At 44.5% G+C, this 20,923-nt stretch overlaps 1 protein-coding gene across 4 annotated transcripts in view; it reads right to left on the minus strand.

Annotated features, from left to right (window-relative positions):
* JAK2 (Janus kinase 2) overlaps positions 1-20,923 on the minus strand; it is a 148,361-nt gene that overhangs the window by 74,054 nt on the left and 53,384 nt on the right. For all 4 annotated transcript variants that reach the window (XM_050944265.1, XM_050944264.1, XM_050944267.1 and 1 more), the window contains exon 2: positions 10,017-10,262. In XM_050944265.1, coding sequence (XP_050800222.1) covers positions 10,017-10,236 — 220 coding nt within the window. In that variant the 5' untranslated portion in view covers positions 10,237-10,262. The remainder of the gene's footprint in view (positions 1-10,016; positions 10,263-20,923) is intronic.

Raw genomic sequence — 20,923 nt, forward strand, 5'->3', positions numbered from 1 at the left:
CCCCTTGGTTAAGTCTAATGTAGAGATGAATTGGGCATGTCCCAATTTCTCCAATAGCTCATCAGTGCGTGGCACTGGATAGTTGTCGGGACGAATTACAACATTTAGCTTATGGTAGTCCACGCAAAAGCATATTTCCCCATCTGGTTTGGGAACTAGAACCACTGGAGATGCCATGCACTGTTAGAGGAGCGGATTATACCCATCTGTAGCATGCTTTGGATCTCCCGTTCTATAGCAGCTTGGGCATGAGGAGACACCCAGTAGGGTGGGGTTCTAATTGGGTGAGCATTACCTGTGTCAATGGAGTGGTATGCCCGTTTGGTCCGTCCTGGAGTGGTTGAGAACATTGGCGCAAAGCTAGTGCACAGCTCCTTGATCTGCTGTTGCTGCAGACATCCCAGGGTCGCGGAGAGGCTCACCTCTTCCACGACACCGTCACTTTTTCTGTCGTAGTAGACACCTTCAGGCCACTCAGCGTCATCTCCTCCCTTGGCTGTAAACTGACAAACCTGTAAGTCTCTGGAATAAAAGGCCTTTAGAGAATTAACATGGTACGCTTTATGGTTGAGGTGGGGAATGCTATGAGATAGTTGACAGCTCCCAGGCGCTCTTGGACCGTGAATGGCCCTTCCCATGATGCTCCCATCTTATAGGCCTGTAGCGCCTTTAAGACCATAACCTGGTCCCCTACTTTGAAGGAACTCTCTCTGGTATGTTTATCATACCAGGCCTTTTGCTCTTCCTGAGCATCCTTTAGATTTTCTTTAGCAAGGGCTAAAGAGTGTCAGAGGGTGCTTTGCAGGTTGCTTACAAAGTCTAGAATGTTAGTTCCTGGAGAAGGCGTAAACCCCTCCCATTGCTGCTTCACCAACTGTAATGGCCCCTTAACCTCGTGGCCATACACAAGTTCGAATGGTGAAAACCCCAAACTGGGATGTGGTACAGCCCTGTAGGCAAAAAGCAACTGCTGCAACACTAGGTCCCAATTATTGGAGTGTTCACTTAAGAATTTACGTATCATGGCCCCCAAAGTTCCATTAAACCTTTCCACCAGGCCATTGGTTTGATGGTGGTAAGGGGTGGCAACCAAGAGATTCACCCCATGAGCTTCCCACAGATTTTTCATGGTCCCTGCCAGGAAATTAGTTCCCGAATCTGTAAGGATGTCGGAGGGCAACCTACCCTGGCAAAAATGTCTGCTAAGGTCTGGCACACAGTTTTAGCCCTGGTGTTGCCTAGAGCTACTGCTTCCAGCCATCGCGTAGCAAGGTCCACGAAAGTCAGTATGTACTGGTTTCCTCTGGGGGTCTTTTTTGGGAAAGGACCCAGAATATCCACAGCTACTCGCTGAAATGGGACCTCTATTATGGGGAGTGGCTGGAGAGCGGCCTTGACCTGGTCTTGGGGCTTTCCCACTTTTTGGCACACCTCACAAGACCGGACATACTTGGCAACATCCTTGCCTATCCCCTCCCAGTGGAAGGACTTCCCCAACCGGTCTTTGGTTCTGTTCACCCCAGTATGGCCACTGGGATGATCATGGGCTAAGCTTAAGAGCTTCCCCTGGTACCTAGTTGGAACCACCAACTGTTTTTGTGGATGCCAGTCTTTCCAGTATCCACCAGAAAGAGTCTCCTTATATAAAAGCTCTTGTTCTATAACAAACCAGGATCGGTTAGAAGAGCTGAGAGGCGGTTGGGTGCTCCGTGCCGCCGCCCAAGCTTTCTGAAGGCTGTCATCTGCTTCCTGCTCAGTCTGGAACTGTTTCCTGGAGGCTGGAGACACCAGTTCTTCCTGACACTGTGGACTTGGGCTTGGTCCTTTGGAAAGCGATGTAGGTGATGGGGTTGTTTTCGTGGCTGGTGAACCGCTCCTTGCTGGTGCGCCAGGTGGTATTTCAGGCTCCGGTTGAGCCTCTTGGGTATGGTTGTCTGCTGCTTCTGCCAGTTCAGGCTCGCTGATGCTCTCTGGTGTTGGGGTTGAAGATGCGTTTGCAAGCGCTGGCGTCAGTGCTGGCAATGGTTCTGGTGTTGGTTGCGTTTCCAGGTCCGGGTCTGGGACTGGAAATACTGTGGCTGTTGCAGTCGTTGGCAGGGGATCCGGGTCCACTACCTCTGTCTGGGTCTCTGCTAACACAGACGGGGCCCCTGTGGACAGCTCAGGAACAGGGATGGGTCTGGAAGCTTGCCTGGCTTGGCTGCGTGTAACCATTCCCACTCTCTTGGCCCACTTCACCTGGTTGGCCAAGTCTTCCCCCAGTAGCATGGGGAAGTGATAACTGTTATAGACTGCAAAAGTCCACATTCCTGACCAGCCTTTGTACTGGATAGGCAGTTTAGCTGACGGCAAATTTACTGCTTGTGACATGAAGGGGTAAATTGTCACTTGGGCCTTTGGGTTGATGAATTTGGGGTCCACCAAGGATTGGTGGATAGCTGACACTTGTGCCCACATGTCTCTCCATGCGATAACGTTCTTTCCGCCCACTCTCAAAATTTCCCTTCACTCCGAGGGTATTTGAGAGGGCCTGGGGATCTTTGGTGTGATGGTGGTGTAATGAACTGCACTCGGTTGGGGTTCTTGGGGCAGTTAGCCTTTATACATCCCAGTTCGTTACACTTAAAGCATCGCCCAGCTGACTGGTCTCTGGGCCGAGGTGGGTTATTGGAGACTGGTGAGGTGAGAGAATAGGGAGTTGGCAGCTTTCCTTGGGTTGTAGGTGGGGTCTTGGGTTGCCCTCAGGTATAGGGTTTATTATCGGTGTGACCCCGGTGATATTCGCTCCCCTTGATAGCAGCTTTTTTCTTTTCTGCCACTTCCACCCATCTGGCTCCAATCTCCCCCGCCTCAGTTACAGTTTTGGGCTTCCTATCTAGGATGTACCTTTCTATTTCCTCAGGAACACCCTCTAAGAACAGCTCCAATTGTATTAGGAGGTGCATGTCGTCCAGAGATTTAACACTGGCTCCTGATATCCAGGCATTATAATTCTTTCCAATGTGGTAGGCGTGTTGGGTGATTGACACATCTGGTTTCCACCTTAGGGCTCTGAACCTCCTACGGGCATACTCAGGTGTTAGCCCCATTCTGATTCTGGCCTTGGTTTGAAAAAGTTTATAGTCGTTCATGCTCTCCTTAGGCATTTCAGCCGCCACCTCTGCTAGGGGTCCACTGAGCAGTGGCCTCAGCTCTATCATGTACTAGTCTTCAGAGATGCTGTACCCATGGCAGGTCCTTTCAAAATTTTCTAGGAAGGCCTCAGTGTCATCACCTGCCTTGTAGGTGGGAAATTTCTTCGGATGTGGAACAATAACTGGAGAAGGGTTGTTAGGGTTGGCTGGAGCATGCTGCCTAGCCTGCGCTAATTCCAGTTCATGCTTTCTCTCTTTCTTTTATCTCCAGCTCTCTCCTGTGGGCAGCCTCTTTCTCTTAGCTCCATCTCTCTTTCCCTCTCTTTCTTTCTTTTATCTCCAGCTCTCTCCTGTGGGCAGCCTCTCTTTCTCTTTCTCTCAGCTCCATCTCTTTTTCTCTCAGCTCCCTCTCTCTTTCCCTCTCTTTCTTTCTTTTATCTCCAGCTCTCTCCTGTGGGCAGCCTCTCTTTCTCTTTCTCTCAGCTCCATCTCTTTTTCTCTCAGTTCTCTCTCTTTTTGTTTTAGTTCTAGTTCTTTTTATTTCTTTTCCATGTCTTGCCTGTGGTCTGTGTCTTTGATTTGTTCCTCTGCCTCCAGTCTTGTTCGTTCCTGTTTCAGGGTGTCCTCGGTAGTCATGGTTTCTGCTTTCTTGTGTTGGGGTGCCCTCTGGTGTTTACTGCCTGAAATGCTGCTTCTCTGTTGCCTCCTTAGTGTTGCTTAGCAACAGTCTTTTTTTTTAAGACTTCTTCTACCTAGCTATTCCCGACAGAGTTAGAAAGAAAAAAAACCATTCATTTGCAAATGAGTTTTGTTGGTGTTTGCTGACTCACAACTGGAGTCCCTTTGTTTAACAAAAGACCCTTGTTAAACCCTAATGCCTTTGCCTTCAGAGTACTCAGAAGGGAGAGATCAAAAAAACTTGCAGACTTTTGCTTTTAAAAGAATTTCCTCTAGCCTGCTTTACACACAGCCAGCAGCGAAAGAGAAAGAACAAATCCTACTGGCTTTTGCTTCTAAACCCAAATCTCTCAGTCTGCCTGCAGATAGCTGGCAGGGAGAGAGAAAAAAACCTCACTGGCTTTTTGAATTCTATCTATCTATCTATCTATCCCACACGCTGCACACATGTCATGGTATAATTCCCCACTCTGAACCTTAGCGTCCAAAGGATGGGGTACCAGCATGAATTCCTCTAAGCTCAATTACCAGCTTAGAACCTGTAGCGCTGCCACCAACCAGGAATTCCAGTGCCTGGTACACTCTGGTCCCCCCAAAACCTTGCCCAGGGACCCCCAAGACCCAGACCCTCTGGATCTTAACACAAGGAAAGTAAACCCTTTCCCTCACCGTTGCCTCTCCCAGGCTTCCCCTCCCTGGGTTACCCTGGAAGATCACTGTGATTCAAACTCCTTGAATCTTAAAACAGAGAGGACAATTCACCTTCCTCCCTCCTTCTCTCTTCCCCTCCCAGATTCTCCCTGAGAGAGACAGTAATCCTAACACAGAGAGAAATTAGCCTCTCTCTCTCCCCCTTCCCTCCTTTCTGCCCACCAATTCCCTGGTGAATCCAGACCCAGTCCTCTGGGGTCTCACACCAGAATAAAAAAAACAATCACATTCTTAAACAAGAAAAGCTTTTAATTAAGGAAAGAACAAAGGTAAAAACTATCTTTGTAAATTTAAGATGGAATATGTACAGGGTCTTTCAGCTATAGACACTGGGAACACCCTCCCAGCCTAAGTATACAAGTACAAATTAAAATCCTTTCAGCAAATACACACTTGCAAATAAAGAAAACAACCATAAGCCTAACTCACTTTATTTACCTAGTACTCACTATTCTGAACTTATAAGAGCCTGTATCGGAGAGATTGGAGAGAAACCTGGTTGCACGTCTGGTCCCTTCGAGCCCCCAGAGTGAACAACCACCAAAATCTAACAGCGCACACACAAACTTCCCTCCCTCAAGATTTGAAAGTATCCTGTCCCCTTATTGGTTCTCTGGTCAGGTGACAGCCTGGCTCACTGATTTTGTTAACCCTTTATAGGCAAAAGAGATATGAAGTACTTCTGTTCCATTAACACTTAACTATCCGTTTATGACAAACCTCTTGTTCCACAACCCCTAATAAAATCTAGTTACAATAGATCTGAATTAAGGACACCATTCCATTATCTAATTATCATTTCTTTTTTGGATTTAAATTAGACCTTATGAGAGCAAGTTTTTTGCTGTTTAATTTCTCGTTAGTTCATGTAGAGGTGCACACTCACCCCTGCGGCACCTCCTGCTGGTAACTTCCGGGAATTAGCTCGTTCCAGCTCCGGAGCGCCCTCTGCAAGCCGGTGATCCACCTGTTCTTTGGCCTCCGTGTCCCTCCCTGGACCCCGGTGCCCCTTTAACTGGCGTGCTGCCCCCTAGCAGTACCCCACCAATCTGGGTCTTCCCTCCCTGGGGAACCCCCAACCCACTATCCCCACCTCACTTCAGTCTTGGCTACTGCCAGTCATTGCTTAGCCCCCGTTCCCTGGGGCAGACTGCAGTGTATCAACCACTCATCACAGGCAAAGGGGTTTGGATCTGCTGCCTCTGCCTACCCGTGGACTGCCCTTTTGCAACCCCAGCACCCAGTTGGCCTTACCCTAGGCCTGCAGCCTGGAGGGGTTTCTAAGCCAGAACTCCCCAGCTCCTCTTGCCTTCTCCCAGCCCTGTTCCACCTTAGGTACCCAGGTATGCTCCCCAGCAGTCAGGCCCTTCTCCCTCTAAAGGCAGAGAGAGACAGACTGCTTCAGCCCAGCAGTCCCTTTACAGAGCCAGTTGAGTCCGTTTGGGGCATGGCCACAGCTGTGGCTGTTTCCCCACTCAGCCTGGGTTGTTCTCCCAGCCCTCTCCCAGGGCTGGTTCCAACCCTGTCAGGGCTGGAGTGGGTCATCACCCCGCTACATTTCATTAAAACTAGCTGAATTGTGTACAGATAGAGCAAAACTGTTTCAATTATTTGACTATTGCTCTCAGCTTCCATTCATTTCAAAATTTGGCCAAAAGTTAAACAGCTCTAAAGGAATCCCTTTGGATTTAAAGGAATCCTTTTGACTCCCTTAGGGAACTGATGGGCAGGATTCCCTGGGAAACTAATACGAGGGAGCAAGGAGCCCAGGAGAGCTGGCTGTATTTTAAAGAAGCCTTATTGAGGGCGCAGGAACAAACTATCCAAAAAGAATAGCAAATATGGCAGGCAACCAGCCTGGCTTAAAAGTGAAATCTTTGATGAGCTTAAACTCAAAAAGGAAGCTTACAAGAAGTGGAAATTTGGACAGATGATTAGGGAGGAGTATGAAAATGTTGCTAGAGCATGCAGGAAGGCCACGGCGCAATTGGAGTTGCAGCTAGCAAGAGATGTGAAAGGTAACAAGAATGGTTTCTACAGATATGTTAACAACAAGAAGGTGGTCCAGGAAAGTGTGGGACCCTTACTGAAGGGGGGAGGCATCATAGCGACAGATGATGTGGAAAAAGCTGAAGTACTCAATGCTTTTTTGCCTTGGTCTTCATAGACAAAGGTCAGCTCCCAGACTGCTGCACTGTGCAACACAGTATGGGGAGGAGGTGAGCAGCCCTCAGTGGTGAAAGAACAGGTTAAGGACTATTTAGAAAAGCTGGATGAGCACAAGTCCATGGGTTCAGATCTAAGGCATCCAAGGGTGCTGAGGGAGTTGGGTGATGTGCTGCAGAGCCATTGGCCATTATCTTTGAAAATTCATGGTGATCGGGGGAAGAGAGCTGCCAGTTGGTGAAGAGCACCCACTGATTTTTCCCCCCGTGGGTGCTCCAGCCCCAGAGTACCCATGGAATTGGCACCTATAGGAGCAGGTCCTTAAGGAATCCATTTTGAAGCACAAGAAGGAGAGGAAGGTGATCAGGAACAGTCAACATAGATTCACCAAGGGCAAGTCATGCCTGAGCAACCAGATTGCCTTCTATGATGAGATAACTGGCTATGTGGATATGGGGAAAGCGGCAGATGTCATAGAGCTTGACTTTAGCAAAGCTTTTGATATGCTCTCTCACAGTATTCTTGCCAGAAAATTAAAAATGTAAAGATTGGATGAATGGACTACAAGGTGGATAGAAAGCTGGCTAGATTCGGGCTCAAAAGGTAGAGATCAGTGGCTCAATGTCTAGCTGGCAGCCAGTAACAAGCGGAGTACCCCAGGGGTCAGTCCTGGGGCCGGTTTTGTTCAACATCTTTATCAATGATCTGGATGATGGGATTAATTGCACCATGAGCAAGTTCCCGCCACTACAGAAGGGATGTGGACAAATTGGAAGGAGTTCAGCAGAGGGCAACGAAAATTATTAGGGGGCTGGGGCACATGACTTACAAGGAGTGGCTGAGGGAACTGGGGTTATTTAGTCTGCAGAAGAGAAGAGTGTGTGGGCGGGGATTTGATAGCAGCCTTCATCTACCTGAAGGGGGATTCCAAAGAGGATGGAGCTAGGCTGTTCTCAGTGGTGGCAGATGACTGAACAAGAAGCAATGGTCTCAAGTTGCAGTGGGGAGGTTTAGGTTCGATATTAGGAAACACTTTCACTAGGAGGGTGGTGAAGCACTGGAATGGGTTACCTAGGGAGGTGGTGGAATCTCCATCCTTAGAGGTTTTTAAGGTCAGGCTTGACAAAGCCCTGGATGGGATAGTTTAGTTGGTGTTGCTCCTGCTTTGAGCAGGGCATTGGACTAGATGACCTCCTGAGGTATCTTCCAACCCTAATATTCTATGAATTCCTTTCTTGCGTGTAAATATGTAATATCTACTCTCTCTCAAAAGGTTTCATAACAACCCACGGTCCTGGCTGATGATTCTCTACCCATTAAAAAGGGTTTACTTCTCTATGGCCCAAAGTGAGCTATTTTTTATGTACTGCTTGCCATATTTACCCATTACGGCCACGGTCCTGTAAACATATACGCATGCAAGTAAATTGACGTACATAAATAGTCCCACTGTACTTAATAGAACTATTCACATTTGCAAAGTTATCGTACATATAAGTGTTAGAAAGCTCAGGATAAAGACCATAAGTCATTATAACAGCTATTTCTAACTACAGCTGGTCAGAACTTTTTTGACAAAATGGAATTTCATAGAGCTGAAAACTTTCATAGAGACATATTAGTTTGGATGACATATTTGTCAAGAAAGGTTTTGAGATCCCAAGTTTGCTGGTAACTTCTGACATACAATCACAGAATCATAGGACTAGAAGGGACCTCTTGAGGTCATCTAGTACGGTCCCCTGCACTCATGGCAGGACAAAGTATTATCTAGACCATCCCTGATAAGTGTTTGTCTAACCTGCTCTTAAAAATCTACAAAGATGGAAATTCCACAACCTCCCTAGGCAATTTATTCCAGTGCTTAACCACCCTGACAGTTAGGAAGTTTTTCCTAATGTCCAACCTAAACCTCCCTTGCTGCAGTTTAAGCCCATTACTTCTTGTCCTATCCTCAGAGGTTAAGAGGAACAATTTTTCTCCTTTCTTCTTGTAACAACCTTTTATGTACTTGAAAACTGTTACCATAACCCCTTTCAGTCTTCTCTTTTCCAGACTAAACAACCCCAGTTTTTTCAATCTTCCCTCATAGATTATGTTTTCCAGACTTTTCATCATTTTTGTTGCTCTTCTGTGGACTTTCTCCAATTTGTCCACATCTTTCCTGAAATGTGGCACCCAGAACTGGACACGATATTCCAGTTGAAACCTAATCAGCGCGGAGTAGAGTGGAAGAATTACTTTTCGTTTCTTGCTTACAACACTCCTGCTAATGTGTCTCAGAATGATGTTTGCTTTTTTTGCAACAGTGATACAGCAAGACACAAACTGAAAAAAGCTGCCAATCTAAAAACCACCATTCTGACACAAATTTCATTTCATAAAAACATCTGAAAGGTTTTGTTTTCATTTCCATGTGGAACAAAACAAATTTCAAGATGTTAACATTACTGCAAGAGAGAATTATTGTTCTCCAGATAGCTGTACTTCTAACCTAAGTTCCCTGTAAGCTGTGTGGCCACGCAGCAGACTATTTAGCACCACGCAAGTGCTCAGTGAACCCACCGTGGCTGCGGACCAGCTGGGGGAGAGGCACCCCTCCCCCAGGCCCCAACCTGCCCCAGACAGGGCGCACCTCCACTGGCGCTGACTCTGCTGCAGCCCAGCCTGGCCCCTGGCCCATCCAGGGTGCCCCTCCCATGGCACGAACCCAGCCCTGGCCCAGACCTGCTGGGGTAGGGGAAGGGGCGCCTATCCTGCAGCCCCAGCCCAAGCCCTACAGCTGCTGCTGCTGCAGGGAGAGAGGTGCCTCTCCCCCGACAGCCCATGCAGGGAGAGAGAGCTGGGGGAAGTACTTTCTCCCCACCGTAATCCTGGAGCCCCCTCCCACACCCCTGCACCCAACCCTCTGCCCCAGACCCACCCCAGAGCCTGCACCCCCAGCCAGAGCCCTCACACCGCTGCACCCCAATCCTCTGCCACAGCCCTGAGCCCCCTCACACATCACTTCCATATTGGTGCACATAACAAAATTCATCGGGGTGCTTTGCAGAGCTGGTATAAACAGTTCTGTTGATAAACTCTTCCTTAATAGTTGAAATTTTGAATGGCTAATATGGAGGTAATTACTATTAATCAGCAAATAATGACTTCACATAGCAGAGAAGGGTCAGGAACAAACAAACAAAAACATTGTTCTATACATGCACAAGTTATAGCATAATACATTTTAGTCAGGAACTGTGTGCAATATATTAAAAACTAATGTTGCATGAAGCTGAAATAAGATCACGCAGTCACTAGGAAAACCATCATATATATTCTTACCGCAAGCTTTACAAGCAGTAGCACAAATCTCTTCTGCACTATATTCGCCAGCTGGAAACTGAAGATGATCTCCTTCGGTCTTCTCCAGGGAATGATAAAGGTAAACCTGAAGCACTGGCTCTGTCTGCTTGGGAGCATTTGCATTCCCAAGAATATCACCATTTCGGTGGACAGTAGAAGTCGCTGTTCCTTCCATCTCTGTCATTGTAAGGCAGGCCATCTTTTCATTATGTTTAGAGTATTTGTCTGAAAAAAAACAAACCAAAAAAACCCCAAAGTTTATTTGTTGGTTTTAAAAAGCCAGGAAAACTGAAAGAGATACACAAGATCTGGTATCTCCCATATTTACATGGCAATAATTCATAAACTTGTTACAATTTCCTACATAAATATATAGATTAAAAAAAAATGGGGATGCTTTTCACTGGTAACGTCAACATTTTGAAACACAGGAGCCTTGAATTACAGTACTGAGTTAGGACTGCATAATTTCTCAGAAAGTTTAGCAAAAAGTGAGTTCCTCTACAATTTACAATGCAGTTCTACTCTGAAAAGTGCCTCTGTGTGGGAAAAATAAAAAGGCTTTGTAAAGTTCCATCATTATTCCCTCTCAATGAATTCGAAAACAAATATGTTCATTTTACAAGTAAAATCAGGCTTCTTAATTGTCAGCCCTACAAACTCAGAGCTTCTGCAGGCCAAATTAGTCCCTCTGTTACACCTGTGCAACCTTATTATCTCCTCAGTGACAGGTCAGAGGTTGAACTGATAATGTATAAGAAGGAATATCAACCTGGTCACACACTGGCCAATTCAGAAAAGAATACATGTTCAGTTGTGTTTTAGCCCAATCTAAAACAGTTAAATTTCTTCTGTAAGAGAAAGCTTAGAATACAATTTTAATTAGAAAGACTTCAGTTTTCAGCAAACGCGTCTATTCTCCTAGCATTTCCTGAAGTGACAATTTATTCTAAAATACATGACAGGAAACAAAGGTAAAAACAAAGTCTAGGACTGTACGAACTAGACTCAAATATTATGCCAATATTTTAAGAAGGAGCTCCATCAAACATTCTGCTCCGGGATCAATCACATGTACCAGTGTGCATGTAGTCACAGAGAAGACCAGCGAAGAAATTATTTTCCCATATATACAAAAATGCTCTCTCATAACCATAAGTAAGGATGAAGAGAAAATGACTTGGCACACAACTTAATATATTATTTTAGCTCTTTAATGCCAAAACTGAAACTGAAAAAATAAACTGAGAAAGATGACAGTATATAGCACACTGTCCAACTAATATAATTTGAAGGTGGGTGGGATGGGTTATAAGGGAGGCAATGTAAATATTTTGGAACTATATATCATTTGGTGCAATCTACTCCCTTCAAAAAAAAGTTTGTTCTTCTGCAGTATTTTTTTAATCACTCAGGACTAAGTCATCTCTCGCAGGAATAGTTTAGCTGGATCCAGAGGGGGTGAAGGCCATCAGAAGCAGTGAAATCACTCAAAACCTCTCAATTTGGTGATGGAATTTTTAAAATGCACCCAAGACCACATGACTGGCTAAGCTAAGACTAAGACTGTCTTTGTTCTCATATGAAACCATCATGAATTTTTCAGTATAATAAAAAAAAACTTATAAGAAAGAAAGATTCTGGTAAAACCCTCTAAAGTTTGCTTATATAAAAGCACTTGGTCTCATTCAGCACTTGCTTTTTGTTACAAAGAATATTTAAAACGAAATGTTGAATCATAAAAATGTACCGTACCAGTAGTAGATTTTTAACAATATTTTGTTGTGTAATTAACAAGAAGCTATTGTTTTACTAGAAGTCAAGTCTGGAGACATGGATTAGATTGTCAGAAAGTGCAACCTATTTATTTTCTTAGATTTGATGAACTATATTATTGTTTTATAAAAGAATCTTCTGAAATGCTACTCTTTGATTATGCATTCAGACCAAAATTTCTTCTATTGCTTGAGATTTTTCAATGTACGATCAAATTGCTATATAAAATGTTGATTTCCACCCATTTACAATGTGATCTGATTACCTATCAAAGTACTGCAAAACATATTTCTTCTCTAATGCAGTAGGTTAATTAACATGGGCAAAAGACCATTTTGATGACAATTCTGAAATAAGGTCTACAACACAAAGAAATCAAAGATCGCTTTTATTATTTTAAAATAAAACTAGTACACAGAGTCAGTATTTCAAAGCAACTGTAGGTTGTTTCCCTAGGTGCAAGTGTAATCCACTGTGGGTTATGCATCCCCCACCCCGTGTCTGATCAATAGAGTATACCGGACTGTTAAAAGCTCTGACCTATGGAGCCTGGCTCTTTAGCTCAAACTGTGGACACTTGTGCTTTTTTCAGCCTGGAGTTTCCCGGTTCTGTTCCTGGTGTGTCAGATAAGACAGTGGCTGTCACACAAGGAGTGGTACTAATATGTAAGTGTTCAGGTAGAAATAGCCACATTCATTTTAGGCACACAAGAAAGCCATTTTTCCTAAAATGAAAACTACCAGATGCATATCCGCCTATAGCACCATGCCAAAAACCTTTCAAAGGCATGAATGTTGCAATTTTTGTTAACAACGTGTCTGTCTGTCACTGCTTTCCGTAGCATGGCAGTTTCACCTACGAAACTTTACCAAAGTAATTTTAATCTGCTGATGAAGTCTGGAGCCCTCCTTTCATTGCAACAATAATTCCTTTAAATAGTACTACTTTAGTAGAGAAACTCAGGCTTCTGTCCAAAATAAACATTAACTTCCTCTTCTCTGAGTTGTCAGGTCCTTCCATGTTAATCGCTTTACAAAAAATAGCATGGTTTCCATTTAACATCCTCTTTCAGTTATGCAAAAAACTGAAAACTTCACAGTTGTAACAAAAGGAGATGAAAACAATTCCAGAGGTGTGATTTTTACATTGATGGTGCCTCTTAAATTATGTTATTTTCTAGTTTGAACTCTTCTATTAACCTGAAATCAGAGGTGCAAGTAAGCCGGTACACACCCGACCGAACCGGCAGCGCCAGCAGTCAGAGCCCGGGCCCTTTAAATCGCCAGAGCCCTGGGATAGTGGCAGTGGCCGGGAGCCCTGGGCTCTTTAAATCACTGCCAGAGCCCCGAGGTAGCGCTAGCAGCGGTGGTGGCCAGGAGCCCTGGACTCTTTAAATCACTTCTGGAGGCCCAATGGTGTGGGCTGGGCAGCACTAAAGGGCTGGCTGGCTGGCGGGCGGAGTCTGGCTCCAGCCCATCCCTTCAACCTGAGGCCCCATCCCGCTCCCCAGCTTTGCTCAGGACCTCGGCTGCTCTGCATACAAGTAAGTCTCTAAACTTACTTTCACCTCTGCCTGAAATGCTTATGAAGCAACCAGGTGAAAGCAAATACTACAGTGTCTCTGAATCAGTTTATTCATCAGAAAGTCTGTTCAGGCCCCAATCCTGCAAACACATGGAAGCACACACAGCAGTCCTATTGAAGTCAACTGGACTATCCTTGCATATAAGTGTTTGGAGGATCAGGGCCTGAAAGTGCCATTCATATTAATTAAATTGTTTTCATCTGTATTTTGTCTGCTCATTTTACAGCTGATTCACCAACTCCGTTACCTCTATTTCTAGCTCTATTTTAAAAGCTGTTCTTTTGCATAATCCCAAACAAATGAGATTATTAGCCTACTACCAAATTTTAAAAAGTGACCTGGCAAGAAATTTTCATTGCTCCATTTTTTAGTTGACCAAAAGCCCAAGTTACATTTTAAGCATCCCAATATTAATAGCAATTTGGGAGGCAGGGGCGACATTAACTTCCCTCCTGGTAAAACAGATTTGCTTTGACTGCAGTATTTAAATGTGTGAAAAATACAGAAATTCTTAAAAATTACATGGTGACAATTAGACTCTCTTTTGTAAATTATATTATATGGTGCTATTATATTACAGCTAGAATTGACTTTTCCACTCTGGTACCTTCCATTATCGTGCAAATACTAGAGCCCTTCATGGATACAAAATGTATATCCATGGATGCAGATATCCGCAGAGCTCTACAAGGAACTGCAGCACTGACAGCAGCAGCATGTTGAGCTGCCACTTGCAGGAGTCATCACTCAGCCCGGGCAGCTCCTCTGGCATGACTGTTCCACGTGCCCCCCGCCCCCCGGTCCCTGCCAGACTCATCGGCAGCTGTTCCTGATCATGTTAATGTGTGCAAGCAGCTCACATGTTCCTGGACAGGAGTCCCTTTCACACAGAAGTGTGCGTCTCCCGCCCAGGAGCTCCGTGGATATCTGCTTTAGATCTGTGGATATAAATTTTGTATCCACGCAGTGATACAAATACTGGCTGTCAAACTGGAGCATGCCAATCTGAATGTAACATTTGCCATGTAACCAAAACTTAGCAAAATTCAGAAACAGAATGGACATTTATATAGGGATTACAATACCCAGAGTTACAATAGTTACAGCTAACCAATGTTGGAAGAAACAGTTAAACTCATGATTCAAGGCTTAAACCAATCTCTAACTACTTGGGAGCAGGAGGTTTCTCATGCTTCCTCTGAAGCATCCGGTGCTGGCCACTACCAAAGACAGGTTACTGGACTAGATGGACTCTGGGTCTGTTCCAGTGTGACAATACCTATGATCCTAACCAGAATGATATTTGACTGCAAGCATTTGAAGGACCAGAGCTGTCATTCTTTGGAATGATCAAATAATATTACTATCTATGTGCACCCACCATACGACCAGCACACGCGTGCGCACACACACACACAATATTCCTCTTCTACCCTTCCTCAGGGCTGATTTTAGTTGCCACCTGGGTGTTAGATGGGAATGGTTCACCTGCTTGTCGATACTCATGCAAGGAAGAAACTGGTTATTTAAAAGACCATGTCATTTCTATTCACTTTCAGCAGAGCCAACAGTAGGCTTAATGCCTGTATATTTAAAGGAGTGAGAAAGGAAAATAATTTACAGTCAGGGAAACCCTGGATTCTGATGAACTTCCAGTTATACAAACAATTCTCATATGAACTTACTACTCCCTTACTGGCCACGTTAAATCATGCTTTCCAACAAAACAAATCATCATTACATAAGCCTCTAAATGAAGCCACTATTACTTCTCTGAGTAATCACAAAAGGGATTTCTCTAACTGTGCATTTTACAAGCCTCGGTGCTCTGCTGAACTCAGACCTAAAAATTCTTGCTAAAATGCTTGTGCTGACTCTTCAGTGCACTTCAGCAGGCCAGCACAAAGAGGATGGAAAGGGAGCTTAAACAGCCAGCTGGGGATTCTACTTGCATGTTTCTGGGAGACAAAGTCAGCAGAACTGGCTCTATTTATGCCATCTTCTCCTCCCCATCCCACCCCAGGTAGTGCAACTGGAATATGCAGCACTCTGGTGATCACAGGCTAACAGGAAGGCCCATCGCACAGTCCTCAGGCATCTCTGATTTATGCCATGGGCTAAGCTAGCCCTGTAAGGCCCCCTTGATAGAAGGGACAGAAAGCTCTCTCTGTCTGCTCCATTCCAGGCATGTCAAGCTCTGCCATGGTGCACATGAAGATCTGCCCACTTGCCTACAGAATAGCATAAGTAGTTTCTAGTCTGATTTAAGGCTACAATCAGGATTGTGTCTGGTAATTCAAATATAAAAAATCCTTACCCATTCTTCAAAACATATTCTATGTTACACAGGGATTTGAGATTAAAGAATTTGTTTTAGAGATGACATGACAAGGGAAAACAATGCGTCTTTTTTTGCTTCTTTGCAATGCATTATAAGTATAAAGGCTTTTTTAAACTGTGGGAATTTAGGTCTTTTCTTTCCTGCTTTACTGGAAAGTCTCCATAGACTACAGGAAATTTAGTAGGATTATAACATTAGATAAACCATATACGTGAAACCCGATTAATTCAGAAAGGCATACATTTTTAGTCAGATGTTTAAAACTATGTTTCTCTTTTGTTTTGTCAACATCTATTCAGCTCGAATGCCCAACAAATAACTAAAAGAAGAGATCAGGGTTCAGGATTCAATATCACACCATTTCAACTACCGGTGAAGAACACTCCCAACCAACATCACGGAGGCCCCTCCCCAATGAGATTTCAAGCAAAACAAGGATTACAAGGTTTGACATTCCTGACAGTTATAAAGTAAAACATGAGCAGGGAAACAAAAATAAAATCATCTTACAGACTTGCTTTATATTTCATAAAATACAAACTAAAGAAGAAAAAAGAAAGAAAAACCTCCCATTTTTTCCCCCTTCTGAGGTCATCATTAACTGATGCAGAAAAAGCATTGGACCCTCTGGATCATTTGCTTTTGATATATCTTCAACAACCGAATGGTGAACATACATACTTTGGAGACTCAACATTCCAACATTCTCTTACTTACAGTACCTTTTACCACTTGAAAAAGCTGCTTACAAAACACAAGCAACATCGGGGGATTCCTTTTAATGAGTTCATCACAAGACACCCACTTGCTGCTGGTATGTCATGTACTCATTGTGCTGCTCATGTTTTTCTGTATTTGTCAGAAAGTAAATATCTGTATTTTACATTAGATGTTTGCCACATTAATCACAAATATTTATTTGAATAATTTTTTTTAAAAGAAAAAGATAGATGGTTGGACAGAATAACTGGAAGAGAAGAAAAACAGAAGAAAAAGCATTATAAAATAAAAAACATATCAATCCACTTTATATGTAATATGTTCTGACGACCAAAATATTCATTCACATTTCAATTTACACCAAAAACTCCCTTTACTACATTTGGAAGGTTAACATCACAGACCCTGTAGTGAGTAGGATTAGAATAAGACATTGCAGTCAAGTCTATACTGGCCTTTTTTGCATAATACTTTTGCAGTCTTCTGTAGCATCCTCTTTGGGATAGTCTTAGTCCTGATGGAGACACTGAGTGTAGCCAGTGGTTAGATAAACATTAAAGTCTTATGTAGCAATACAAATTGTTCATCAAAAGTGCAACATTTCCTCTTGCAACCTATTGCTCCTCCCCTTCCTCCAGGCAGAGTGAGTAAGACAGAGCAAACAAAAGGGAGAATAGAGGGAAGTGGGGGTTGGAGGGAACAGAGAGGCAGCGCTCAGAAAGAGAAATTTCTGCAGTCTTTTGCTTCTGATGGCCCTCCAGCCAGATCTCTCTCCTCTGGGAGGGAAGACGGGGGAAAAAGGAAAAGGTTGGGTATGGTTCCATAGCACAAATTAACTGCTGTGTCTATCTATTTTGTTGTTCCAGTCCAAAGAAGATTTGTCTGGCCTCCTGAGGGGAAGGAATTCGTTGCTTAGACAAGCTTTAATTCCTGTCCTCGCAGATGAAGTTTGCTACTTAGGGTACGTCCAGACTACCCGCCGTATCAGCGGGTTAAAATCGATTGCTCGGGGCTTGATATATCACGTCTAATCTAGACGCGATATATCGATCCCCGAGCGCGCTTATATCGATTCCGGAACTCCATCAACCCCAACGGAGTTCCGGAATAGACATGGAGAGCCGCGAACATCGATCCCGCGCCGTCTGGACAGGTGAGTAATCCGATCTTAGATATTCGACTTCAGCTACGTTATTCACGTAGCTGAAGTTGCGTATCTAAGATCGATTCCCCCCCCCCAGTGTGGACCAGCCCTTAGTGAGTGTTAAAATGTTCCTGCCTCAAACATCTGCTTCAGAAACCTCCACATAACCTCTACTACATCTACTTTTGTGAGTATCCCTAGGGAACTGCCCTGTAACCATTGTCCAGTAAATCATTTATGCTCTCACCCAAAGCCCAGTGACATCAACGGGAACCCAAGTTTCTATCAACTTCAATGAGTGCTGGATCAGGCCTTGTTGTACAGGTATGGACAAACTTTTTGGCCTGAGGGCCACATCTGGGAATAGAAATTGTATGGTGGACCATGAATGCTCACAAAACTGGGGTGGGGGTGTGGGCTGTAGTTGGAGCCGAGGGTCTGGGGTGGGGCCAGAAATGAGGAGTTCAAAGTGCGGGAGGAGGCTCCAGGCTGGGATGAGGGAGTGCAAGCTCCGGCTAGGGGTGCGGGCTCTGGAATGGGGCTAGAGATGAAGGGTTTGGAGTGCAGGAGGGTGCTGCGGTCTAGGATCAATGGGTTTTGAGGGCGGGAGGGGGATCTGGGCGCAGGGGTAGGCTCAGGGGTGCAGGATCCAGGCAGCGCTTACCTCAAGCGGCTCCCGGAAGCAGAGGCATGGCCCTTTTCCGTCTCCTATGCGGAGTTGTGGCCAGGCATCTCTGCAAGCTGCCCCAGCCGCAGGCACTGCCCTTGCAGCTCCCATTGGAGCACCGGAGGGGTCCATTGATGTGTGGCCATTGGAGCACATAGGAGCCGGAGGGGAGCCATGCTGCTGCATCCAGAAGCCATGTGGAGTGGCCCCTGACCCTCCTCCACAGCTGGAGCGCCGCATGTCCTCTGGAATGGTGGCCGAAGCATGAAGGGGCATACGAATGTTTAGCATATCTGCCATGTAAATACCTTGCAATGCCAGCTATAAAAGTGCCATGCAAATGCCTGTTCCCACTTTCTGGTGACATTATAAATAATAAGAGGGCAGCAATATCGCCTGTAAATGTAAACAAACTTGTTTGTCTTCGCGATTGGCTGAACAAGAAGTAGGACTGAGTGGACTTGTAGGCTCTGAAGTTTTACATTGTTTTGTTTTTGAGTGCAGTTATGTAACAATAACAAAAATCTACATTTTTAAGTTGCACTTTCATGACAAAGATTGCACTACAGTACTTGTATGAGGTGAATTGAAAAATACTATTTCTTTTATCATTTTTACAGTGCAAATATTTGTAATAAAAATGTAATTGATATCAGTGTATAACACAGAACACAGTATATATGAATGTAGAAAAACGTCCAAAATATTGAATAAATTTCAATTGGTATTCTATTGTTTAACAGTATGATTAAAAATGTGATTCATTTTTTTGAGCTAACTGCGATTAATTGACAGCCCTAGTCTTTAACCTACATGAGTGAATATGGTAGTCACATGCAGTTTTTATGCAGAGAATGCAAATTGAATCTACACAGGCCTTTTGCAACAGCTCATAAACCTATATTCAAGGAAACAGTTAAGTATCAGAGGGGTAGCCATGTTAGTCTGGATCTGTAAAAAGCAACAAAGAGTCCTGTGGCACCTTATAGACCAACAGACATACTGGAGCATAAACTTTCATCTGTGAATACCCACTTCGTCAGACACATGTAGTGGAAATTTCCAGAGGCAGTTATAAATATGCAGGCAAGAATCAGTCTGGAGATACCGAGGTTAGTTCAATCAGGGAGGATGAGGCCCTCTTCTAGCAGTTGAGGTGTGAAAACCAAGGGAGGAGAAACTGCTTTTGTAGTTGGCAAGCCATTCACAGTCTTTGTTTAATCCTGAGCTGATGGTGTCAAATTTGCAAATGAACTGAAGCTCAGCAGTTTCTCTCTGGAGTCTGGTCCTGAAATTTTTTTTTGCTGCAGGATGGTTACCTTTCAATCTGCTATTGTGTGTCCAGAGAGGTTGACGTGTTCTGCTACAGTTTTTGTATATTGTCATTCCTAATACCTGATTTGTGTCCATTAATCCTCTTACGTAGGGATTGTCCAGTTTGGCCGATATACATAGCAGAGGGGCATTGCTGGCATATAGCAGCGTATATTACATAGGTGGACGTGCAGGTGAATGAACTGGTGATGTTGTAGCTGATCTGGTTAGGTCCTGTGATGGTGTTGCTGGTGTAAATATGTGAGCAGAGTTAGCATTTGTTGCATGGATTGGTTCCTGAGTTAGAGTTACTATGGTGCAGTGTGTGGTTGTTGGTGAGAATATGCTTAAGGTTGGTGGGTTGTCTGTGGGTGAGGACTGGCCTGCCTTCCAAGGCCTGTGAAAGCGAGGGGTCATTGTCCAGGATGGGTTGTAGAGGTTTTAGCTGAGGATTGTAAGTGATGGCCAGTGGAGTACTGTTGGTTTCTTTCTCGGGCTTGTCTTGCAGCAGGCGGCTTCTGGGTACATGTCTGGCTCTGTTGATTAGTTTCCTTATTTCCTCGTGTGGGTATTGTAGTTTTGAGAATGCTTGGTGAAGATTTTGTGGGTGTTGGTCCCTGTCTGAGGAGTTGGAGCAAATGCGGTTATACCTCAGCGCTTGGCTGTAGATGGATTCTGTGGTAGGTCTGGGATGGAAGCTGGAGGCATAGCGGTCGGTGGGTTTTCAGCATAGGGTGGTATTAACGTGACTGCCACTTATTCATAGCGTAGTGTCTAGGAAGTGGACCTCCGATGTAGATTGGTCCAGGCTGAGGTTGATGGTGGGGTGGAAGCTGTTGAAATCACGGTGGAATTCTTCCAGAGTCTCCTTCTCAGGGGTCCAGATGATGAAGACGTCATCAATGTAGCATAGGTAGAAAAGGGGCGTGAGTGGACAAGAGCTGAGGAAGCATTGTTCCAGGTCAGCCATAAAAGTATTGGCATATTGTGGGGCCATGCGGGTGCCCACAGCAGTGCCACTGGTCTGGAGGTATATATTGTTATCAAATTTGAAATAGTTGTGTGTGAGGATAAAGGCACAGAGCTCAGCAATCCAGTTGTGCTGTGGCATCATCAGGAATACTGTTCCTGACAGCTTGTATTCCATCTGTGTGTGGGATGTTTGCATAGAGAACCTCTACATCCATGGAAACAAAGAAACAGATTCTGTCCCTGCCTGTTTATGTCAAAAATGGTGGCTAACGCTGGGCAGAGATAAAGTAATGAATTCAGTTTCATAGAGGATTTCAGTATTTTGAAATTAGGAATGGAAAACAAAAATTTCAGTGTGCTCCATGA

This window comes from Gopherus flavomarginatus, chromosome 3 (genome assembly GCF_025201925.1).
Source record: "Gopherus flavomarginatus isolate rGopFla2 chromosome 3, rGopFla2.mat.asm, whole genome shotgun sequence".
NCBI classification, from domain to species: domain Eukaryota; kingdom Metazoa; phylum Chordata; order Testudines; family Testudinidae; genus Gopherus; species Gopherus flavomarginatus.